At 34.9% G+C, this 22,327-nt stretch overlaps 1 protein-coding gene across 13 annotated transcripts in view; it reads left to right on the top strand.

Annotated features, from left to right (window-relative positions):
• FRYL (FRY like transcription coactivator) overlaps positions 1-22,327 on the top strand; it is a 163,088-nt gene that overhangs the window by 129,299 nt on the left and 11,462 nt on the right. For 8 of the 13 annotated variants that reach the window (XM_032687085.1, XM_032687087.1, XM_032687080.1 and 5 more), the window contains 14 exons: positions 251-348; positions 895-1,065; positions 2,051-2,191; positions 3,656-3,853; positions 5,106-5,267; positions 5,511-5,585; positions 6,030-6,206; positions 8,459-8,467; positions 8,807-9,010; positions 9,995-10,165; positions 14,221-14,474; positions 16,587-16,794; positions 18,757-18,906; positions 21,233-21,331. In XM_032687085.1, coding sequence (XP_032542976.1) covers positions 251-348; positions 895-1,065; positions 2,051-2,191; positions 3,656-3,853; positions 5,106-5,267; positions 5,511-5,585; positions 6,030-6,206; positions 8,459-8,467; positions 8,807-9,010; positions 9,995-10,165; positions 14,221-14,474; positions 16,587-16,794; positions 18,757-18,906; positions 21,233-21,331 — 2,117 coding nt within the window. Of the gene's footprint in view, positions 1-250; positions 349-894; positions 1,066-2,050; positions 2,192-3,655; positions 3,854-5,105; positions 5,268-5,510; positions 5,586-6,029; positions 6,207-8,458; positions 8,468-8,806; positions 9,011-9,994; positions 10,166-10,632; positions 10,717-14,220; positions 14,475-16,586; positions 16,795-18,756; positions 18,907-21,232; positions 21,332-22,327 lie in introns of those variants that run through there. The other 5 variants (XM_032687086.1, XM_032687083.1, XM_032687081.1 and 2 more) reach the window with 2 other exon arrangements.

Below are 22,327 nucleotides of genomic sequence, written 5' to 3'. Positions count from 1 at the left end.
GACTATCCAGTTTCATTTTAGTTTTGCTTAATTGGTCCAGTGATGAGTTTATTTTTGTACCTAACATAGACACATTTATATATATGTTCTACATAGATACACACTTAGATATGTGTATATATAGTTTATATGTTTATGTGAATGTATGTTTCATGCTGTAAGGGTTTTAAATACCGGATAACTCCACATTAAATTAAGTAATATTAAAAATCTTTAGGGCTCATATAACTGTGTTTATGTATGTGTTTAGGATTTCCCCTAAACATCTTGTGCCTGCTTCCTCATCTGATACAACATTTTGATAACCCAACACAGTTTTGTAAAGAAACAGCTGACAGGATAGCAAAGGTATGTAACATGATGCTTGGAAAAGTACCCAGGAGGTTATACCAGTGTTGTTTCTGCTTTGGGTTTTTATTTTTTGGCTCTGTTTATGTAATACTTCTACATGATTCTAATAGTAATATAAATAACTATGAAATGTTATTTTTTAAAGATGTGATCCAACCCTAATTTATATAGCTGGACCTCATACCAACCCCTGAGTTTCTGTTTGCCAATGAAAAAACACATTTAGCTTATCTATAAAATTTAGATTTCAAGAAAAAATTTTCTTATTGATTATATCAGTTACTTTTTCTCACTTGTCCGATTTTTCCATTTGTCATTTAAAATGTAAACATAATCACATTTTAAGCGTTAATTTATTTCCTAATTTACTTATGAGAAGGAAGTGATCCTCACCTTTTGGATTAGTAGATGGAGAAGACTAGATTGTGTGTTCTTTCTGTTACTTGTACACAGTGATTAATCCTGAAATATTTCTGACTTGTGAATGCTTGGATTAAAAAAATTGTAATTTCTAATATGATTAAATATATTTTTACTTTTCAGGTTTGTGCTGAGGAGAAGTCACCAACTCTTGCCAATCTGGCTCATATGATGAGTTTATACAGTACACACAGTTACTCCAGAGACTGTTCTAACTGGATTAATGTAGTGTGTAGATATTTGCATGACTCTTTCTCAGATGCCACATTTAACCTCATAACTTATCTTGCAGAGGTAAATTTTTAATAAAAATGTATCTCATGTTGACAATTTCTTGCCATTTCCTTACTTTTCATGATTCTGAATATTGGGGGGAATAAAGCACATCTTCCATAATGGGAAAATGATACTAAAATGTTCTAGGATGGAAAAGGAATGACTACTGCCATTTTGGAATGCAGTAATTTAAATGTACTTGCAGTGATAATTCCTCTAATCTAATGAAAGAGCTCCTTTTGTGATAGGAGTGTTTGGTAGTAGTAATTTGTGTTCTGTACTTCATGAATATACACTGTCTTGGCTTTTGCAAAATATGCTTAATGCAAATTTTAAGAGACCTTTTTTAGCCAAGTGCACATTTAAAGATGTCTCTATCACAATCTAAAAAAATAATTGCAAAGTTCAATTGTAAGTATTGCATAATATATAAAAGATAATTTAAATTACTGAAATCACTGTATAATTCTGCCAGCTGTTCATACAGGAAAGCTGTTATTACCTTTAAAAAAGTACCTTGTGTGAAAAGCTTGTAGAGCTTGTCCTTGAAGTGTATAATTTCAAACTGATGAAGATATTTTAAAAATATTTGTTCATTCTTACGAATGACTTTATATGTACTTCTTTTGTTCATAAAACTGTGTTAACCAACCTTCTTAAAGACATAGCTGCAATTGTTTTTCTTACAATTTTAAGGTTTCGAATTTGTATGAACACTTCTATTTAGTGAGAAGTGTTTTATTGTTAGGTGCTTTAGATCTGTGCTAACAAATATGTCAAAATTCAGTGGGAAAATTAATCAGGACAAAAACCATTGTTCTATTGCATTAACTGGTTTTTAATGCTAAAACAAAGGTTTGAAAAACAGGAAGTGGTACATTTCAGTTTCTTGGAGAGGAAAATAAATGTATGTGGAAGTTAGCTATAGTTTAATGTTTGCTTTCATTTTTTGTTACCATTAAAAGCCCTAATTAAATTTTGTGTTTTATAAAACTTTTTTTAGCTGTTAGAGAAAGGGTTATCCAGTATGCAACAGTCCTTGCTGCAGATCATTTACAGTCTTCTGAGTCATATTGACCTATCCACAGCACCAGTGAAGCAATTTAATTTGGAAATCATAAAAGTTATTGGTAAATATGTTCAGGTAGGTACTCTGAAGAACTGTAAAAGGCTTTCTGCTTATTATCAAAGTGGTATCAAAATTACGCTTGAATTTTGGGCAGAATTTATTTCAGATATAAAAATAGTTGTTTGAAGTAGGATTCCATAGGGGTTTTTTTCCTATGTAGTTTATTCACTAGATGCTTTTGTATTGTCCAGTGTGATTTGCATCATGTGGGACAAGTTATCTGGTTGAATGTACATCTGTTCAGAGATACAGGCTACTCCTCATATGCAGTTAAAGGAGGTGATCCTTCAACTATTAAAATATAAGGAAATGTTTACTGCTAAGCTGCACAAATGTTTTATTTATGTGTGTCTGTTTTAAAAAGAAAGTTTTATGGTTAAATGCATATTTAAACCACTTTCAGTAATACATCTGTGAGGAGTTTTAAGGTGCACCTTAACAAAATTGAGTGCATTTTTTGTTAGATAAAGTCCTCAAAAGATGAACCATAGTGTTTTGCCCAAGGTAATTTGAGCCTTTGTACATGGAACACAAATTCACTGAAAATCTGTTTCACAGAAGAAAGTCTAGCATCTTGCTGAAAGATTTTATAAAAATGCCTGGAGCATAAAACCATTTCAGTGCACAACATTCTCTTTTTTTATCCCCTCCTTTTCTTTTTTCTCTGAATTCCATTATTGCCAAATGTATTTCAGTCAAATGGTTTAATCATAATTAACCAGGAAGAGTAGTGGTCCCTGGATGTTTTGTTACTGATGGATATTGTGCTCCTGTCAGAGTACATTAGGCAAAATGGAATGATTAGCGTTAACTATAGTTTTTATGGCCTGGCAGCTGCTTGCTTTACCCCTTACCTTTTTCTGAGCTTTCTGTGCAAGCCCACACTACCATGGAATGTAATCTTAATTAGAAGATGTAAGCTTTCAAAAGAGTGGTACTAGCGAAAAAATATTCCAGAGAAGTTACCTTAACTCAGGCCCTGCCTCTCATATTCTTTGCCTGGCTTTTTTTAAGTACTCCATTGGTTTGATACCATATAAAAACTTTGTAAATGTTTTCACTTTTTTTAAGATCTTTTATATTTCCTCATGATTTCAAGATACCAAGAAGTGGAAGTTTTTAAATACTATCATTTTTATCTCCTGGGGCATGAAAGGCAGATACTTCAGGCAGTGGTAAAAAACAGTGTAACTACAGGGACTGAGGGACATGGGACAGAGTCTGGTGTGGCTGGCATCGTGACCTGGAGCTAGTGAGCCTGCCTGGCTGACCCTGACCACCCACATGGGATGGCCTGGTACCTTGCCACTGCTTTCCTGGCACTTCAAGGTCTGAAGCTTCCCACCTGTGCTAGCACCTTTAGCCACGTGTAAAAGATCACAGGTTTTGATTTGAGGATTCTTGCAAAATCCTACTGTACATGAAAGTTGCTGTCTTGGTTGAAGTGATTGTTTTGTGATTTGTGTATGTTCTCTTTAGAGTCCATATTGGAAGGAAGCCCTTAATATTCTGAAACTGGTAGTGTCTCGATCTGCAAGCCTTGTTGTGCCTAATGATATTCCAAAGTCTTATGGAGGCGACATAGGTTCTCCTGAAATCTCTTTCACGAAAATTTTTAATAATGTCTCGAAGGAGCTACCTGGGAAGACCTTAGATTTTCATTTTGATATATCAGAGGTAATTATTACATTTAAATAACAACACAGTAATGACTTGCTGTTGCAAACTCAGGTGTTATTTTCTGTTAGCCTTCTATGTTTACGTGTTTTAAATTAAGTATAAGTTGTATGAGTGGCAGAGGTTGAAATTTTTCATACTTGTAATTAGAGTCATACTGGAAGATGAACTTTGAATTCTTTTATGTTGTGTTTTTGCCTTTTCTCCCTTTTGAATGTCTGGAGAGTTAATTACTAGAAGTCAATAAGATTATTCTCAAGGGTGTTTCAGCTATGTCAGAGAGCAGAATAATGGAGATGGCTGCTACTTGCAGCTGAACATTGCAGGCTTTCAACAAATGAAGGATTGTGCATTCAAGGACTGAGAGGATTAAAACCCTGTACAGTTTTGGCATGACTTTGGAAGGGGGAGGAAATATAGAGGAGAGAGTAGGATACAAAATACAGGAAACTCAGTGTGAGAGGGACACAACTGGAGAAAAACCTCCTGTGGTTAAAAACATCACCCCTACCCCTTATAAGGGTTCAGTAGAACTGAGAATAATACAGTTGATACTTATTCTGTGTCTGAAAAGGGGAGTGTCCAAGTGACTGTAGTGTAATATAGAGTTGTGAAAATCGTAGAAACTTTAGAAGTGATCAGAAGTAAGGGCTTCTGATTGAAACTAACCCCAGATAATGACTGGAGATACAGATGTCTTAGGAGCATTACTTGAATTGGTAAGTAAATTCACTACTGGAAGTTTCAGGGCATGCAGATAACTGAAAGACAAGAAAACTGAGAGACAAGATGAATTCCCACAGAGTTCACTGGAATAGCATTTGCTGTCGAAAGAGCTGAATTTGATCTTTGGTTTTTCAGAAGTGTGCATGTGTTTGTGATGTTGCTGGTCTGTGAAAACAATTGTTAATGGCAGAGAATGATGCTATAGAGAAGCTTTGCATATTTTAAACTTGGAACACAGTTGGTTTTAATGTGTGCTTAAAAATACAGTTTGATTCTCAGCATAAAATGTGCATAATTCGAAAATACACAAGTGGGCAGAATGGCAGCTTGCTGCGTAGGGTACAAATATTCAGCTTTGTATTCCCCAAAGTATTGAGGCTCAGTGGATTAGACATGGGCTTTACAGAATGCTTACAAACCGGACAAGCCCTCCTACATTTTATATAATGCTAAATTCTAAAATCAAGTATGTATTCTTTACTAATATAGATTTGAATTTTAAGAAAGTGTTTGTTGCCTTTGCTAGACACCAATTATTGGGAATAAGTATGGTGATCAACACAGCGCAGCTGGTAGAAACGGGAAGCCAAAAGTCATTGCTGTCACCCGGAGCACTTCTTCGACTTCTTCAGGCTCCAATTCAAATGCACTAGTTCCTGTCAGCTGGAAGAGACCGCAGCTATCTCAGGTACATTGTGTCTCAAACACTGTGTACATATATTGGAGACAGTGTTTATGAACGTATTAAAAAAACTTACTGAAGTGTATTGTGTCTTAATAAACCAGTAAATGAATACAGCATAAACTAAAAGCTGATAGTGGCAAAAAGAAAAAAATTTTAAGATTCTTTTTAGAGGATGTCAACATGCACTATGACTAGGTAAAAATGCAAATGTCATGCTTATGTGATTGCCTTTGGTATATTTTTCAGAGAAGGACTAGGGAGAAGCTAATGAATGTACTTTCTCTGTGTGGTCCAGAATCTGGTCTTCCCAAGAATCCTTCGGTAAGTGGTGATGGTGATTTGTTTTGGTTTTTAAACTCGAGTAGTGGAATGCTATTGCATTTTTAAGTATTGGTGAAGTTGTGAACAGCAGGTTTTGACAAACTAGTTTTGGTTCAGCAGTTCACAAATCCAATTGAAAAATTAGAGATGGAATCATAAGTAATGAATTACTGTTATTCCTCAAGAAGTCCAATGGGCATGGTTCTTTATTAACCAGGCTTCAAAACAGTATTTAAATTCAGCCAGAACTAATGTTGCTGTCTCAGTGACTTTAGGTCAGTCTTCTAGGGAGAGGGCTAATATGTTTTGCCCTGGTATTATCAGTATAGTTGTACTCGTGCTGGCTTACCTGTAATGCCATTAAATGGCAGGAATCAGGATACCTGACTTTAGGAGTTACAGAAACTGGAAGGTTTTATTTCTGTTTTTATCTTATATGTGCAGGTTGTGTTTTCTTCTAATGAAGACTTGGACGTTGGAGATCAACAAACTAGTCTAATTTCAGCAACAGAAGAAGTGATTCAAGAGGAGGAAGTGGCTGTAGAAGACAATACCAGTGAACAACAATTTGGAGTTTTTAAAGACTTTGACTTTTTAGATGTTGAATTGGAAGATGCAGAGGTGAGACCTTGGGGTTTCTTCTGTATATTTCCATTTGAGAATATTTTAAAAATAAGGTTGTGTTGGTGCAATTCTAAGGAATTGGTAGCTCTACTAACTAATCCAGTTCAGAAGAATTTATGACATCGAGTTTATCTAGATAAAGAAACCTGTGTCACAAACTTTGCAGTGTTAAGTTGTTGCAAATTGTTGGGTGGTTTCTGGGGGAAGAGATGAGATTTTTGGGGGGGAGTTAAGTGAAAGAAAGTGAAGTGATATGACAGTATAAGCCAATTACAACATGAACACCTGGGTATCATACAGTAGAAAACTTAATTATGGAACAATATGTTAAGAAAATGGCATAATTTTTGTTTCTGATATGTTTCTGGATTTTGAAAACATGACAAGGCTTTCAAAGTGACAAACTGTATGATACACTATCTCATTATATATGACTGACTTGCTCTCTCTAATTGCTTGCACTGACTTTTACATTATATCTGGTTTATTGCAGTTCTTACATTTCCTCCATTTCTCCTACTGTCAAAAAGAGAGGGGGGAAGTAAAACAAAATTAATTCTCAAATATTGAGAAATAGTAAGGGTTCTGTTAACAATTGTTACTTGCTTCAGACTAGAATTTGCTGAAGCTTAAAAAAGTCAAATGCTTTGTAGTTTCTCGCAGTGGTTTCATTATTCTGTGCAAAATATTGAATTAGAATGGAGACCCTTGCTGGTCATGAGTGCACAAGCTACTAAGAATATCTGCCTGTTTATTCTTCTCCTGATTTATCTAGCCCTTTTTACAAAATCCCTTTTTTTTTCCCCCTAATACTTTGGTTTTATTTCATTTTCCTCCTGCTTCCTGTGTACTGCCTCACTGCAGCTAATATTTGCACCTTCTAGGGAAAGTACGGGCTCATTAAGGTCTATTGATAGATGTAACCACACACTACACAGACACAATTTCCTGTATTTAATACAAGTAGTCAAAGTAGTTCAAAATTGATGCTCAGTAGTACTAAAACATTATTTTAATACTAGATAGGACTTTGCAGGTAGGATGCCAAAAGTTGGAAACTTGCCAAACCAAGTTAACCTTTAACTTCATTTTCTTGTGTTATTTTAATAGCAGATCATAATTATTTCTTATTACTTACCTGAATGAAACATGTAGTACTATACTCAGAAAAAATGTAAAAGCACAGATTGTACGTATGTAGGGTGTTCCATATAAATTGTGCACTTGATATAAGAGCTCTGCCTAGTTTTGCACCAAAAATATAGAATATTCTTTATTGCTAATAATTAAATGTCAACAGTATGAACTGGGGCTTTTCCATTAAAATCTGAGTAATATTCAGGTTAAACTTAAGTGGTTCAGCCTGCAGTAGTAGTACTTTGTTGTAGTTGGAATTCTTTTGCTTTGCCATAACTTTTCATCTTTTTTTTTTGAGCAAAAGAAATCACTAAGAGAGAAAGAGACTACAAAATATTTAGTTTGCTTTACATATTTAATGCATCGTAATGATCTCCTAAGTCACCACAAGATACTCTGTTGGGGCAGTTTTGGAGCCACATTTGGGGCTAGATGTGGTGTTTTAGTAACTGTCTGTAGACTGGTGAACTTCACTGGGTTTTCCATATTACTTAGATGAATTGTTGAAGGTTGACAAAATGCGTGAGAAAATCAAAGATCATTATTGTACTTGAGAATTAAAGCAACTATGTCTTAAAGTTATGGATTTCACTTAGCATGGTGGTTATTTGAAACCCAGATACCTTAGCTTTAAAATGTGCCAAGAGAATGGATCCAGCTATTGGTGTTCAGGGTGCACTTTATAAAACTGACACAAAGTAGCTGGTAAAACAGTTAATGACAACATCGTCTTTTCTACACCGTGTATATAATTAATGTTGCTGGTGCTTTGTCAGTTGGATGTGGTCAGTATAGATTCATGTGTGTTAGTGAAAGAATTCCATCAATGTTTGTTGAAACAGTTGCTTTACATGTTACGCTAGAGAAAATGTATCATGAGCATGCTGGTTTTAGTGTTTTGTCATCAGTTTGTTTATTTTTTTAATCAATCTCTCATTAGAAAGAGACATTAAATACTAGCTTTTTGACTAAAGCTTTTTTTCAGAGCTTGAATCAGTCTTTTACTGTTGGCAAATCTTATGTAATAAAACATTTTTCCCTGGTTCTAGAGTATCTTTCAGTGTTTGTCCTCGTTCTTTCTAATTATATGTGTTTTCCTTTTTGCTAACCAGGAGCTGCAGGTAAGTTGCAGCCTGGTGCCCTGGCTTGTTCATCTGTTGTTGTCTGTGATGTGTTTGTTTTTCTAGTCAGATTATAAAATCAATACTGGTATAGTTCTAGATTATATACTGAGTTACTTTCCAAGAAGATATTAAAAAGATTTCTACTTCATTTGCCATATATTTTAATTTATTTATAAACATTTTAAAAGGTATTTAAAATTTTAATAAAATTAAAGGGCTGATTGAAACTCTGTTCATAACGCATTCAGTACTTGTGTTCTCTCTGTTGCATTTGTGTATTAATTTAATTATGTTGAAATTCCTACATACCTATGTATGCAAACTTTTTTATTACAGGGTGAAAGCATGGACAACTTCAACTGGGGCGTTCGTAGGCGCTCTCTTGACAGCATTGACAAAGGAGACACACCGTCCCTTCAGGAATGTCAGTACTCCGGTAGCACACCGAGCTTGAACTTGACCAACCAGGAAGATACTGATGAGTCTTCAGAAGAAGAAGCAGCACTGACTGCAAGTCAGATACTGTCTCGTTCACAGATGGTAAGTTATTTTTGGATGTGGCACTTAGTGCTATGGTCTAGTAACCACGGCAGTGTTGGATCAAGAGTTGGTCTGGATGATCTCGGAGGTCCTTTCCAACCCGGCTGAGAGCTTAAGCTTTCCCTTGCACTTTTAATGGATAAGTGTGACTCACACTTTCAGACTAAGTGTCATAACGAGGAACTAAATTAATATGGCTAAGCTTCTTTTTCATAACAACATCAGTGAAGGAAAAAAGTTATGTTACCACATTGGTGGTACACAACAAATTTATCATTCTAGTATAACATCCATTTTCTTAATGTTTTTACACTTACTGTTAATACTGTCTATACACTTACTATTACTTTACACTTACTATTTTTGTTTAAATATAAGCAAAAAATTGCATGTGTTATATAGTAAGTTTGTGTCTTTGCAGATTCCTAGCTCAAAAAAACCCCAAAAATGCTAAATAAGGTCAGGAGATTTAAGTGGTCATGTGGAGGTCTAACTTGTGTTGAACCACAGAGATTGCTAATTTAATTACAGATTTTGAAGCCTGTGTACATATAAATGAGGAAAATTAAGAATGCTGGCCTCTCAGAAATCTCTATTCATTATATAAATGAATTTATGAGAAAATTGACTTGATGGGGAGCAGCTTGATGGGTATGTTGCTTTTCAGTATTTAGGCAAAGTTGTATTAATGTTGCCCCCAATAAAGTGCTCTGCTATTCAATGGTTTTGGTCTAACATTTAACCAGTGCCAAAAACCTATAAGAACAAGAAGGGAAATAATTTTCCTTAACGGAAAAACTTCTTTTCAGAGTTAAATGTGATGTTTGTAATGATTTTAGTGTAAAGCTTTTAAATTCATAATATGTAAATAAATTCAGATAGCTAATGATACTGAAACAGCCTATTTTGAAACTAATGCATTTTCCCCCTGTAATTTATATGTTTACTGTAAAGAATTTCATGGTTTTTTCTTTTCTGTCTTAGTTAATCAGTGATTCTGCCATAGATGAAGCAGTATCAGATCATGCTGGTTTATCACTTCAGTCTCAAGATTCCACTAGCAGTGTGGGAACAGAAGAGGTGCTTCAAATCAGAACTGAGACCCCAAGTTTGGAGGCTTCTTCTCTAGATAACTCTAGCAACCAGCTGCCTGAGGTGGGGAGAAATGTGGGCTGGTGCATGGCTGATTTGGGCTCCTTCTAGTTCTAGTAGCAACTTCAGCTTTCTTTTCAACTGAAATTTCATCTGTTACACTGATTAGTTGATTTGCTTTTAATATTTCTAACCTGTTGGCATGTTCTTACAAAATGTTTCCTCAGTATGAAGACTACTTGAATGGACTGAGGGAACTTACCACAGGTTAAAAATATTATTGAAGGGGCTGATCATGATCATTTCATGGTGCAGAATGAAATAGGCTAATATTCAAGATGCTTTTACTTGATATGGTTGAAATCCTTCTTGAGCAACATTTTCTTTCAAATACCTTTTTATTTCCCTTCCCCCCTGCCCCCCCCTTTTTTTTTTGCTTTCTTTGGGTTAATGTGATTGGTGCTATATGGGAATAAAACCTCAGGCCAGCTGTGTTAGGAGTTGATTCCATTAAATAATCCTTTAAAAAGGACTACAGATGCTAGTGGTGTACTTTTTTGGAAAGGCCCATGTGGACTGAGACAGTTTTCAAGCTAATGGCGGCCTGCAAATCTGTGAGTACTTCAGTTTATTGTTTTTAAAACTTTAAAATTTAAAAAAACACCCCTAATTTAAAACAAAACTCTCACCTGCTACAATTTTTCTGGAATTTGAAGTGGTTTGGTTTAGATGGACTTTCTATCTCTTCTGTTAAAATTATTTATGCTACTGGCAATCATATTTTTATTTGGATAAGCATTGCTAATCCCATCTTTAACAATACATGCAGTTTGATTGAGTTTTCCAGAAAATTAAGCCATTTCTATGTGTATTTGACTAACCAGTGCACTGTTTACACTTGACTCTTCAGCTAACCTGGTGTAAACTGTCTACTGACTAGTTCAAGTGACTGGGGTTTCTAAACAAAGGTTTGTAGTTTACCTGTTCACTACCTAGAAAAATCACTTACTAGTAGACACACCACAGATGCAGCTAATATTTAATGAAGAAAACTGTAAGAACAAAAGATGTATTTGGAGTAGAATAAAGGGAAGGTGGCTGGTTTCCTGTGATAAAATCCTCACCTTTAAAGGTGTAATATTTTGACTTTCATAAAGTGCTTTTCCCCACATTTTTTTCATATTTTCTCATTATGATTACTTATGTGCTTTTTTTATAAAGTGTTTTATTACATTGCAGTTGATAAATTGTCTCAACTGTAGTAGAATACCTGTGTTTAGATTGTCCAACAAATTGTTGCTTCGAAGGCTTGTCTACAACGTGCATTGTTGATCCAATGGAATTTTGGGTGGGCAAGAACACTTAATCCGGATGATTTTTTCTGCATAGGACAGATGTTTTAGTTTAAGATTTCAAAAGCAAGAAGCAGTATATAAGGTGGAATTTTATAGGACAAAATTAACCACAATAGAACTTGTCTTCTCCATTATTTGCTTGTGATACATTCTCAGCTGTAACTCGTTTTTACATTTTCATACTTCTTTCCGAGACTGCCCCTGCCCTTAGGATTCATCGTTCTTCTGCAGTTCCCTTTATAAAATCACTATATTTCTATAATCCAGGTGAAAATATTCACACAAAAAAGCACTGTTGTCTTTAAAAAATATTGAAAACATTTAAACTGGGCTGTAAAATAATTCCATGACTAAGCAGCATTCAGAAAAAATTGCTGTATATATAAAAAAGAATGCTGCTACTGCATACAAACGCGTTCACTAGATGTGATGTGTGTTCCAGGGGTTTTTTGTGCTTGTTAATATGAGATTTGGAAAAATACATAGGTTTTCTTCAAGTACAGTTCAAACACTCAGAATGTTTGCCAACTCTCTACAAGAGTTAGCTGCCTGGTTGGATTTTATTTCTAAAAGAGTGAGCTGGCTTTATGCCTCTTAACAGAATGAGTTTGAAAATATGCACACTGTCAACTCACTTTGAAATATTTTTGACACCAATAAAACTGTTTTTGTTCTGAATTCTTATACTACACAACTCATAGCATAGTGTAGTTGTTTTTTCCTGTGCTCCTATACTTTATATATAAAACTCTTTTAACGCAAGCCATATGTATGCCAGCTGTCAGTTATCAAAATGTTTTTAATATAAATAATATATATCAAAATTTATCTAAGACTGTATGAAAAAAATTGAAGCCATTATTTAAAAACAAGAATGTACTGGTCAGATGCAGTTGAGTTTCTTGGTTTTCTTAAATGGATGCTGACCAGTTAAGTAAATAGTTTACTTAAATGTATTTGGCTGATTCCCAGTAATAGCGTGTAGCTTTGCAGAAAGACATTTCACATTCCGGTTGAGAATTTACAGTCTAACTTAGAAGAATATTTTTAATTTTGTACAATAAGTTTTACAAGCTTAAGTACGTGAAAGTTTCTGACTAAAATGATTCTCAGTTTTACTCAATTGCACTGTAGATTTATGAGGGAATGCTTTGCTAGAAGTAATTTACCTAAGGTTCTGAGGCATTGTTAACTATGTAACTATATAAATCACCTTTCTAAGATATTCATAAAACATTCCTGTTGGTAAAGTCATGTCCAATGATACACATAAAACTTCAGAAAACAGGAGTCATGGCACTATGAAGACTAACTTGGCAGTAATTTTATTAACTAGTAATTTGCATATTTTCAAAAAGTGTACCCCTCATATGTACATCTACCAGTCATGACCAGTGCAGGTCTGTATCCTGTGTTAACGTCTATAACAGAAATGGACCATTGGTTCAATCCAAATTACTTTGCTGTGGTTTTGTAAAAGTGTTCTGCATTCCTGTCTGTCTTAGCTGCTCAGTAGGACAAAATGGCTGTTCTGTGCAATAAAATTCAAAATTTAACAAAAGAGGCATTAGAAGTGAAGTCACTGGCTGTGTCAAATGACAGCAGTGTCACGTCAAGGAGTACCACAGTGAAAGTGAGATGGTTAGGATCACTGTGCAAGAAAATTATATCATTCTGTTCAAAGCTGAATTTTCTAATACATGTACAGTTATTTATTCTGTCAGAGGATCTGTTTTGATTGATGAAAACCACAAAATGATGTCTCTGCTTAGAGGCTGACCAAAGGTTTGGATATACCAGTAAAGGAAGATCAGCACACTAAGAATGAAAATATGTGATAATTTGTGCCTTTAGGAAATAGCAAGTGTTACTTTTATTCCACAGAGAAATCCAATAAAAAGTTTCAGATGAATTCAGCATAAATTAAATAAATCTAAATTCCTCTGTTAAACATAGTGATGCTAATGAATATGATAATGCTAATGAAGGAAGAAGGAAGGGAGAAGGGGTCATTCTGATATTACCTACCTGAGTTTAATCATCCTCTCTCTGTAACTGCCAATGATTGAAAGCCTGCATTTAGAGATTCAGGGTTAAACCCTTAAGCTACCCGTGTTTGAAGTAATGTAAAAATAATAAAAACAGGGGAATGTCCCTTTTCCATTGTTCATCTGTTACACTGTTGATCAGTAGTTATGCTTTAGAAACTTGTTAAAATGGAGAGTGGAAAGGACAAGAAGTGTTCTGTACTCGTTGTAGACTCCAAAGGCAAGCACAAGGCAGTCATTTTGATCCTTACCTAGGAAAGTAAAATATGAAAGTCTTGGTTGTGTTTGATGTCAGTGTTTGAGGCTGTTTGCTTATTTTTCTGTCAGTATTCTCTTAGCAGATTCAAATGAGTGTATTTGAGAGGTTGTATTTACTCTAAATAAGTCACATTCTAAGATATTAATGTTTACCAGTTATAAGCATTACAAATAGACTGCCTGTCTTTGTTCAAGTAAAACTCTGTGAACAAGGCAAAGAGCTGAACAATTAAAGTATAAACCCTGAGATGTGCTCAGTTGGTTAGTGCATGGTGCCAGTAACACCCAGGTCATGGGTTTGAGTCCTGTATGGGCAATTTACTTAAGAGTTGGACTTGATGATCCTTCTGGGTTCCTTCCAACTCAGAATATTCTGTGATAAATGGATATTTGCAAACAATTTTTAGAATACATAAGCCCTGACAATAAAATTAATAAAAGTATGTGTGATTTACAGGAAGGCAGTTCAGCAGTAAGGGATGAACAGGTTAGCACTGCTAGTGAAGACACTGGATCATATCTGCTACACGAACAACAAGACTGTCTGGTCTGTCACGAATCTCTGGAGTTGGAAGAGCCCCCAGAACTGGTAGAGGCAGCAGCCCCTGAAAGCTATTCCGAATCTGTCTGTGAAGAGGATGTCACTCTTGCTTTGAAAGAGCTAGATGAGAGATGTGAAGAAGAAGAAGCTGACTTCTCTGGTTTGTCTAGGTAAGATTAATATTGGTTATAAGTAACAGAAATTACATGTTATCGGTGCATGAATCAAAGAAAGTAGGCTTTCTTATGGTGTGGAGTTTTCCATTAATCTCCATAATACAAGAATATAAAATGATGGTTTCATATCCAGAATAATTGGTTGATTCGTTTTGCCTCAGTACTTTGCTCAGCAGTTGTTTCTGGTACAGATAAAACAGCTGTGCAGGAAAACACAAGAATTCTTGAATAAAAGAAATCTAGCACTTTTCATCATCATCAATGGTTTAGAAATACGAAAAGAGGTCAGAGGGTGTTTTGGACCATTTTCTTGGCAGGCAGTAACTGCAAGCAGTATAACATGGAAATGCCTTTGAACTGCTCTGACTTATGGCACCATCCAAAGGCAGGGGAAAATGTAAATTTTTTATTTATTTTTTTTAGAATCAAAGCTTCTGTAGAAATCGGATCAGTTTGTCTTTGAATTTGCCCAGGGTTTATTTTCACTGTTAAGATTAATCGGTCTCTTGTGTATTTCTAAAACATTTTAAAGTAAAATAACATTTTTCCATTTTAATATAGAGAGGAAAAATTAAAATTAGTCCTAGCTGGTTGAGTTGTATTTAAAAGGAAACTGTAAGTTCCTTGAAGGTAACAGTCTAAGAAGGAGGGAAAACAAATAAGAAACCCCAAACAAACAAAAACTCCAAACAAAAACTGCAAACCAAAATAAACAGAAAAAAATCCAAATTGTTCTTAAGCTTGTTCATACTTAAAATTTGTTCAGAAGTTTAGACGGAATAATACAGAGACTTGATTTTATATAGGAACATAGACTTAGCATATATTCTGTCAGAGAGAAGCCTTTTAGGAGCCTTTTACAGAAAAGAACACAAGAGGACATGTAAAAGACCAAGTCATTTGCAAAGGTTGAAATTCAGTCTTGTGATTCCAGTATGTAACTTATGGCAATAGGCCTTGTGAGAATTAAAGGCTGGTACCATTTAAGAGCAGTTATTCCCTCATGTGCAATTGAAAAATCTCTTAAGGTTTTAGTTTATTTGCACTAAGCAAGCGAATGAAAAACCCCATGGCTCTAGTTTGAAGAGTGGCATGGCTGATAACACTAGTTAGAAAATATCTGAAAATCTTTGTGAAACTTTGCTTACAGATTAGATTCGAAAGACTTGTGTCTTAGCTTTTGAGCTTTGTGCTACTCAAATGAAGGGATCTAAAAACAGCACCCGCACTTCTTGTTCAAGACATGTTTAAGTGTTAAGGTGTACTTAGTGCTGCAGTGAATGAGGCAGCTGTTATAGAGAAAAACTGTATGTGTTTAAAAAAATTATTTTAACAAACTATCTGTGGACTTGGAATCCTCCTACACATATTTTTGCTGCAGGAATTCAATTATACAAGAAGAAATGTCAAAATGTATCATACCTTGTAATACAGAAACTTTAAACTAATCATTAAGTTAATGATTTTAAGTAGTAGTATTGATTAACTTATAGCTGGGTATTTTTATTGGATGTTTGGTTTCTAATGGAAAGTATGACAGCAGAATGCTCCATTAAATTGATTGACCATAAAAATTAAAGTGTTTCGATCTATCTCCATTTGCTTATGTTACTTTAAACAGTTATAAAATAGTATTATACTGCTAAATGAGCTCTTGTGTTTCCCTTAAGGAAGGCCAAAATTTATTATGTGTATTGGTGGACCATCTGTTCAGATAAATAATAATTTGAAGAATTGAATGTTAATTCAGTTATTGGGGGCAAGAAAAAAATGCCAGTTTCTGAGTATATATATACAGTGCTGTATATAGCTACATATAACCTACAGATAGCCCTTTGTTCATAGATAAGCTTAGAACTTACATTTTTTAATAAAGTTTGGAGATATTTGAGAGTATATGCAATTTTTACTATTGCAGTAGCAAAAGGTTTTGATTATTAACTCATTTCTTGGTTCACAGTTATCTTAGTTGATCAGTTATTTATTTTACAAAGTGCTACTCTGAATCCAAAATTCTTATTTTTTCTTTTTACCAAAGTGAAGGGGTTTTTTTTTGCTGAAAAAAAAATTGCTGAGGAGTTAATTTCTGTTGTTTGTTATTTGTAGCCAAGATGAAGAAGAACAGGATGGTTTCCCAGAAGTACAAACTTCCCCACCTCCTTCGCCATTTCTTTCTGCCATATTGGCAGCTTTCCAGCCAGTGGCGTATGATGATGAAGAGCAAGCTTGGCGCTGCCACGTCAATCAAATGCTGTCTGATACAGATGGATCATGTGCTGTCTATACATTTCATGTCTTCTCAAGATTGTTTCAGGTCAGTGAATTGCCAGTGCATGATTGCTTATCTGAGATCCTCCCCCCTTAGTTTTAAAACTGTTCTTCTCATTGTAACTGCAAAAGCCACAAGATTATGGTAGCAAGACGCCTTAGAAAGCAAATCAAAAGCAGACCAAAAAACACATTGCTAGAAGAATATTAAAATGTTGTACACTATTTTTCCATGTGATATCTGATGTAGTCATTGTCTAGGAGTGATTCTGATCAGGAAATAAAAAAAAAGTCTCAAAAAACCAGTTCAGTGTTTCTTATAAGCTCTTAGTTTAGGTTGTATCCCTTCTTTTATTGTTTTGGACATCACCCAAGTTCTGTGTTGATTGCAGAATTAATGTCTTCCTCCTGGTTTTTTTTGTGGGAGTCATTATGATGGGATCACAGCATGACAAACGTTAATGAATTTATCTTGCATTGTCTTGTGAGAAAAGAGTTTTTTTCTGCAGAGAAATAATTGAAACACCAGGAGAGCCACTAAAGCTGGAAGTTTCAAATGCCTCTCTTTATTTGACTCATAGATCTGATATCCAACACAAAATGCCTAAGGCCTAATTTTTCTGGCTCCCTCCTCCCTATATGTAGCGGATGGATTTTTTGTGTTTTTGAAGTAATGATTCTTTGCAAATTCCTATGGGATAGGAGAAGCATAATTAATCCATTTTATTTACAGGCAATGTGCCAAATGAGCTAAGAGCAGATTCAGAACTACAGACCAAGACCTTATGACTCCAGCCCTTTCTCTTATCTCTAGTATTAATTTGGCCTGCTGCTTGGGATGTCATAATAAATGAAAGTCCCACACTAGCACATATTTTATCCAGTATGCATGGGCAGGTTTAGAGTTAGTACCATGAAGTAACTTATATCTGAAGAATTCATACTCTACCTTATCTGTGGAATAACTTGTTTGCACATCTATACCCATTTTCCATTTTTACTTGAACTAAGTATTTTGCCACAGCGTCATGAAATTCCTGTTACTGAATGTAGACTTTTGTCTTTTTGCTTCATCTACACATCAGGGATTTGGTTTCTCTGTATTATACCAAAGCTTAGCTACAGTTGCTTTTCACACATGCATTCATTTCCTGGAACTGGTAAAACAAGAGGTCATATTCTTTTGTGTTCATTAAATAGAGAGCCAGGGAGAAGGCTGAAGCATTCTGTGGCTTGACAGGATAGCCCTCAGTCAGCTGGAAAGGTGGATACTGTGGAAAAATGTGCAGTAGCAATCCAGGGTTCAAGCATGGGCAAAGAAACATTTCCGAGGAGTTGTTCCTGGGTGCAGAGGAGGGTTAAAATGATTAAATGACACTCTTAGAGGCCTTGTTTGATTGGACCTTTCCATTTTGCCTTCTGGTTCCTACACCATGTTTAACTCTGCAGCTGTAAATATAATCTTTATATAGTTTATTTATAGTATGTTACTTCTAGGATTTATGAAATAATATATAACAGTGCATAATGTTACATTAGGCCAAGCTGATGGTTGCAAAATCAAACATCATGTATATAGGACTGATTTTTGAAGAAGATAGAAACCATGCAGAGGTGGCATTTGTGGGCACAGATTGTGCTATACAGGTTGTATGCTAACTCGTAAAACTCTATTAGATACTCTCAGAGTGTATAATTTTCTGCAACACAAACACTTCAAAATAAATTGAACTCTCTGTACTGCATAAAGACAAATAGTCATCCAGCTATACTAAGGCTAAAGGCCTAGATGTGAAAGGAGTAATTGTCTTTATAGTTCCAGGATTGATAGCATTTTCTGGAGCTAGTTTTACATGAATATTGAGAGCAAATTGCATATTAGTTTGTCACTTAGTGATAAAAATACATGCTGTCACGATGGAAATTTGCTCTGAAATTCTTAATCTAAAAAGCCAGAGGAGTAGTAAAATACAGTATAAAATAAATGTTTTTCTGATTTGTTTTCTAGACCATTCAAAGAAAGTTTGTATCTATAACAAATGATTCAGTCAGCTTTCTTGGTGAAAGTCTACAGCGCATTGGAACAAAATTCAGAAGTTCTCTGGAAGTGATGATGATGTGTTCAGAATGTCCAACAGTCTTTGTGGATGCAGAAACAGTAAGAATCTCAAACTTACATTTTGGAATGTGTGCATAAAAAGTTTTATGTAACATACAAAATAATTTTGTTAACATTGGGGAAAAAAATAAATTCTTTATAATTGAAATCACAGAGGAATTAAAATGTTGTGGCCACTATGTATCATCAACATGTGAGAAATGTGTTTTCTCACAAAATAACCTCCAGCTGTAACAGTGAACAGTGAGGGAACTTACTGATAGTAGGTGTCACTTAAATTCCCTTGTTGTTTTTTGCCTTCCCTGGTTGTTCATGTTTATTCTATGTTGTCTGCACAGATGAGAAGAAGGAAGACTACTTATCTAGCAGCAGTTTGCCTTTTTATATTGTGTTGTTTATGTATATATTCAGTGATGCGTGAGAAACATTCTTGCTACAAATATACAATGAAGACTTTGAATTGTTTGTTGCCATGCAAGTTGAAATCTTGGTTATAAAAAACATTAATACAAGAAGTCAGCTCAATATTCAGCAACCATAAAAAAAAGCTATGCTAGAATTATTAAGAAAACAGACAGCAAAACAAGAAACATCTTTAATGTACGTATCCCCAGTATACCTACATCCTGGATTTTTTGTCAAGTTCTGGTCCCCTGATCTCAGAGGAAATGCAGTTGCACTGGAAAAGGTTCAAGAAAGATCACAAGGATTATAAAATATGTGGAATGACTTCCGTCTAAGATATGAGTATGCAGGCTAGGATTTTTCAGCCCTTCAGAAGAGAAATCTGTGCATAGATGTCTTGATTATCATGGATAAGTGATAGAAATTATTTTATTTTTGTCTTAATTGATGTTAAGGATAATCAAATTAAGCTAGCAATGACTTACAAAACATACAGAACCAAGATTCTTCATGTGGTACATAATCAAACTGTGAAATGCTGTCATTTTCTACAATGTTTGTTCATGTTTTCAAGAAGCAACTAAAGAAATTCATGAAAGATAGATTCAGGATAGATTTCCTGAACATGTGGAACAACACATTGACAGAGGCTAAGAAAGCATTCTGGGGTAGGTGGGTCACCACATGCTTGCCCTTCTCTGTGCAGCTGCCATTAGACATTGTCAGCTGCAGGGCTGATTAGATGGATGTTTGGCCTTGACCCAGTGTGGGAGTCTTCTCCTGACCTGTTTTTTTACCTTGGTGCTGAGGGGCAGCTCTTACATTCTCACTTAAGAATATGAGGACTTAAAAAGCATAATACAGATAGTGTGTTTCAAGGGAACCGTGTGTTAATGTCTTTTGTTTAACTTAGACCATTTTAAAGCAGTAGAAATTAACCAAATTAACAAAAAAAAAAAAGAAATTTGTTTGGGATAAGAAGCCGCAAGAAGAGTTACATTAGTGTCTATCTAGACCACTATGTGTATTTTAAAAAATAAATAAGTAAATACATATATAAAAATACAAATATTAAAAGGAATAAGGAATATAACATATGCATATAAGTATATAGACTTGTGTGTTTATGTACATGCATATGTATGTACATACACACAGTAGTGTTGTTACATTTACAAGTACTGTGTAAATAAATCTTTTCTTTCCAAATAATTTAATTGAAATGAACCTGCTTGTCAGATTACTTCTCACTGATAAAGTACAGAGCTCTTAATGTGTGCAAGGGATGACCAGTGTGAGGAAGGAAGCATCATATTAGAGGAAGTGGCAGGAGAAGGATTAAGAAGAAAAACCTAAGTGAAAATAAAACTACGGGGAGAAATGTTGTGGAACAGAGCTGAGGCGGCAGTCCCTCAGGGAAAAAGGGATTTTGAAACTATGTTGAAAAAGGCAAAGTCATTAATGGTAGAAAATTCTTCAAATATCCAGCAGTTCTTGCTTTGACAGTTCTGGTTCCTAAAGACTGAAGAAGCCTTTGCTGGTAGTATAGTTTGTATGCTGAAAAGGGCAAGTAACCCTCAGTGGATGCTCCTTAGGTTGCTGTAGGAGCACACCAGCAGCAGTACCTTTTTTCCTGCTACAGACTGTTTTACTTACACTAGTGGTGTGTAATGTATCAAATGTTCTTTTTTATGAAAGATCGCTTTGAAATCTCTTTCAGATGTTAACTAGGTACTGCTCTTCTTATTTTGGAGTCAAAACTTTTTTTCAGTGATTTAACATATACAGTCACATGTGTTATTTTATTTCACTTACTCAAAGGTATCACAAATGATGTGTACCCAGTTAATTTAATTTGTTTTTCCAAATGTGGACTTGAGATTTCATATTATATAGTTTAGATATTAACTATACAGTTAGATGTTCCATGGCTTCAGAAGTGATTGCTTTTATCTTCCAGCTCCTGTCTTGTGGCCTGCTAGAAACATTGAAGTTCAGTGTTCTGGAGCTACAAGAACACTTGGATACCTATAATGTCAAAAGAGAGGCAGCAGAACAGGTGAGTCTCTTACATTTCAAAACAAAAATATTAGAACCTACTTATCAAGAAATTGTTACAGGTCCTTATCTCTCAACACAGGTATCTAAAAGTAAACTGTGGAAAAACATTTCTGACAGTAATGGGGGCTTAAACAGCTATGTCATATGTAGATGCATAAATTTAGGGCTCATCTTACAGCTAGATCTCATTGAGTCTGATGTTTATGTCAGTTGTTTAGAATAATACAGTTTAGTTTTCAAGGTATATGTAGGTAGTTATATCCTTTTTCCCAAGAACCGCAGAGTTGAAAATTTCTGTATCAAGGGTCTGTATATTTGTTTTTGTGAACATTAGTGTGAAGTTCAGAAAGTAAGATACTAACTTCAGAAAACTGAAACAGGTAAGGTTTCTATTTCAAGAGCCAAAAGAAATCTATAATCAGTTTTGCAAATAGATGGAGAGAGAGACTATATGAGCTTTTGTTGTAGAGATGATGATTCCTGGGAAAACTGAACACACTGAATTTTACTGATATCAGCAGCCTGTGAGGCTGTGACAACAGCTGTATAGGCAAGTTTAAATGATGCAAAACAGAACTAGAATTCAAGCTGTGATATCTTAGCAGAGCTGTATTTTGCAGCACGAGTGACTCCACGTTTCTTGATCATGCCAAGTTCATTAGGAAATTATGGCCTCTACCTTGCAAAGAGTGCTGACAGCTCATCTGTTGAATAGACGAGACATCCACTTTTTTGTGGAAAGGATCTTTAAAGAAACACAGTTTCCTTGAAACCGATGCTAAAGTATGCCACACAGCCCTGTTAGTGTAGATAAACTGTTTCTAGGATCCAGGCCAGCATTTCTGGTAAAGAGTTGCTGCATTTTTTTGCCTTGTTCTGTGGTAATAACAATTTATTTGATCTAATATAGTGAGGTACATTTTGTATCGTAGGCTTAATCAGAAACAAAGTTCTCATCTAATGACTAACATTCTTTTCCTTGATGTAATATTTA

The sequence above is a fragment of the Chiroxiphia lanceolata genome, chromosome 4, assembly GCF_009829145.1.
Source record: "Chiroxiphia lanceolata isolate bChiLan1 chromosome 4, bChiLan1.pri, whole genome shotgun sequence".
NCBI lineage: Eukaryota > Metazoa > Chordata > Aves > Passeriformes > Pipridae > Chiroxiphia > Chiroxiphia lanceolata.
The sequence above is the reverse complement of the archived record's forward strand: the minus strand, read 5'-3'. Positions and strand labels throughout refer to the sequence as shown.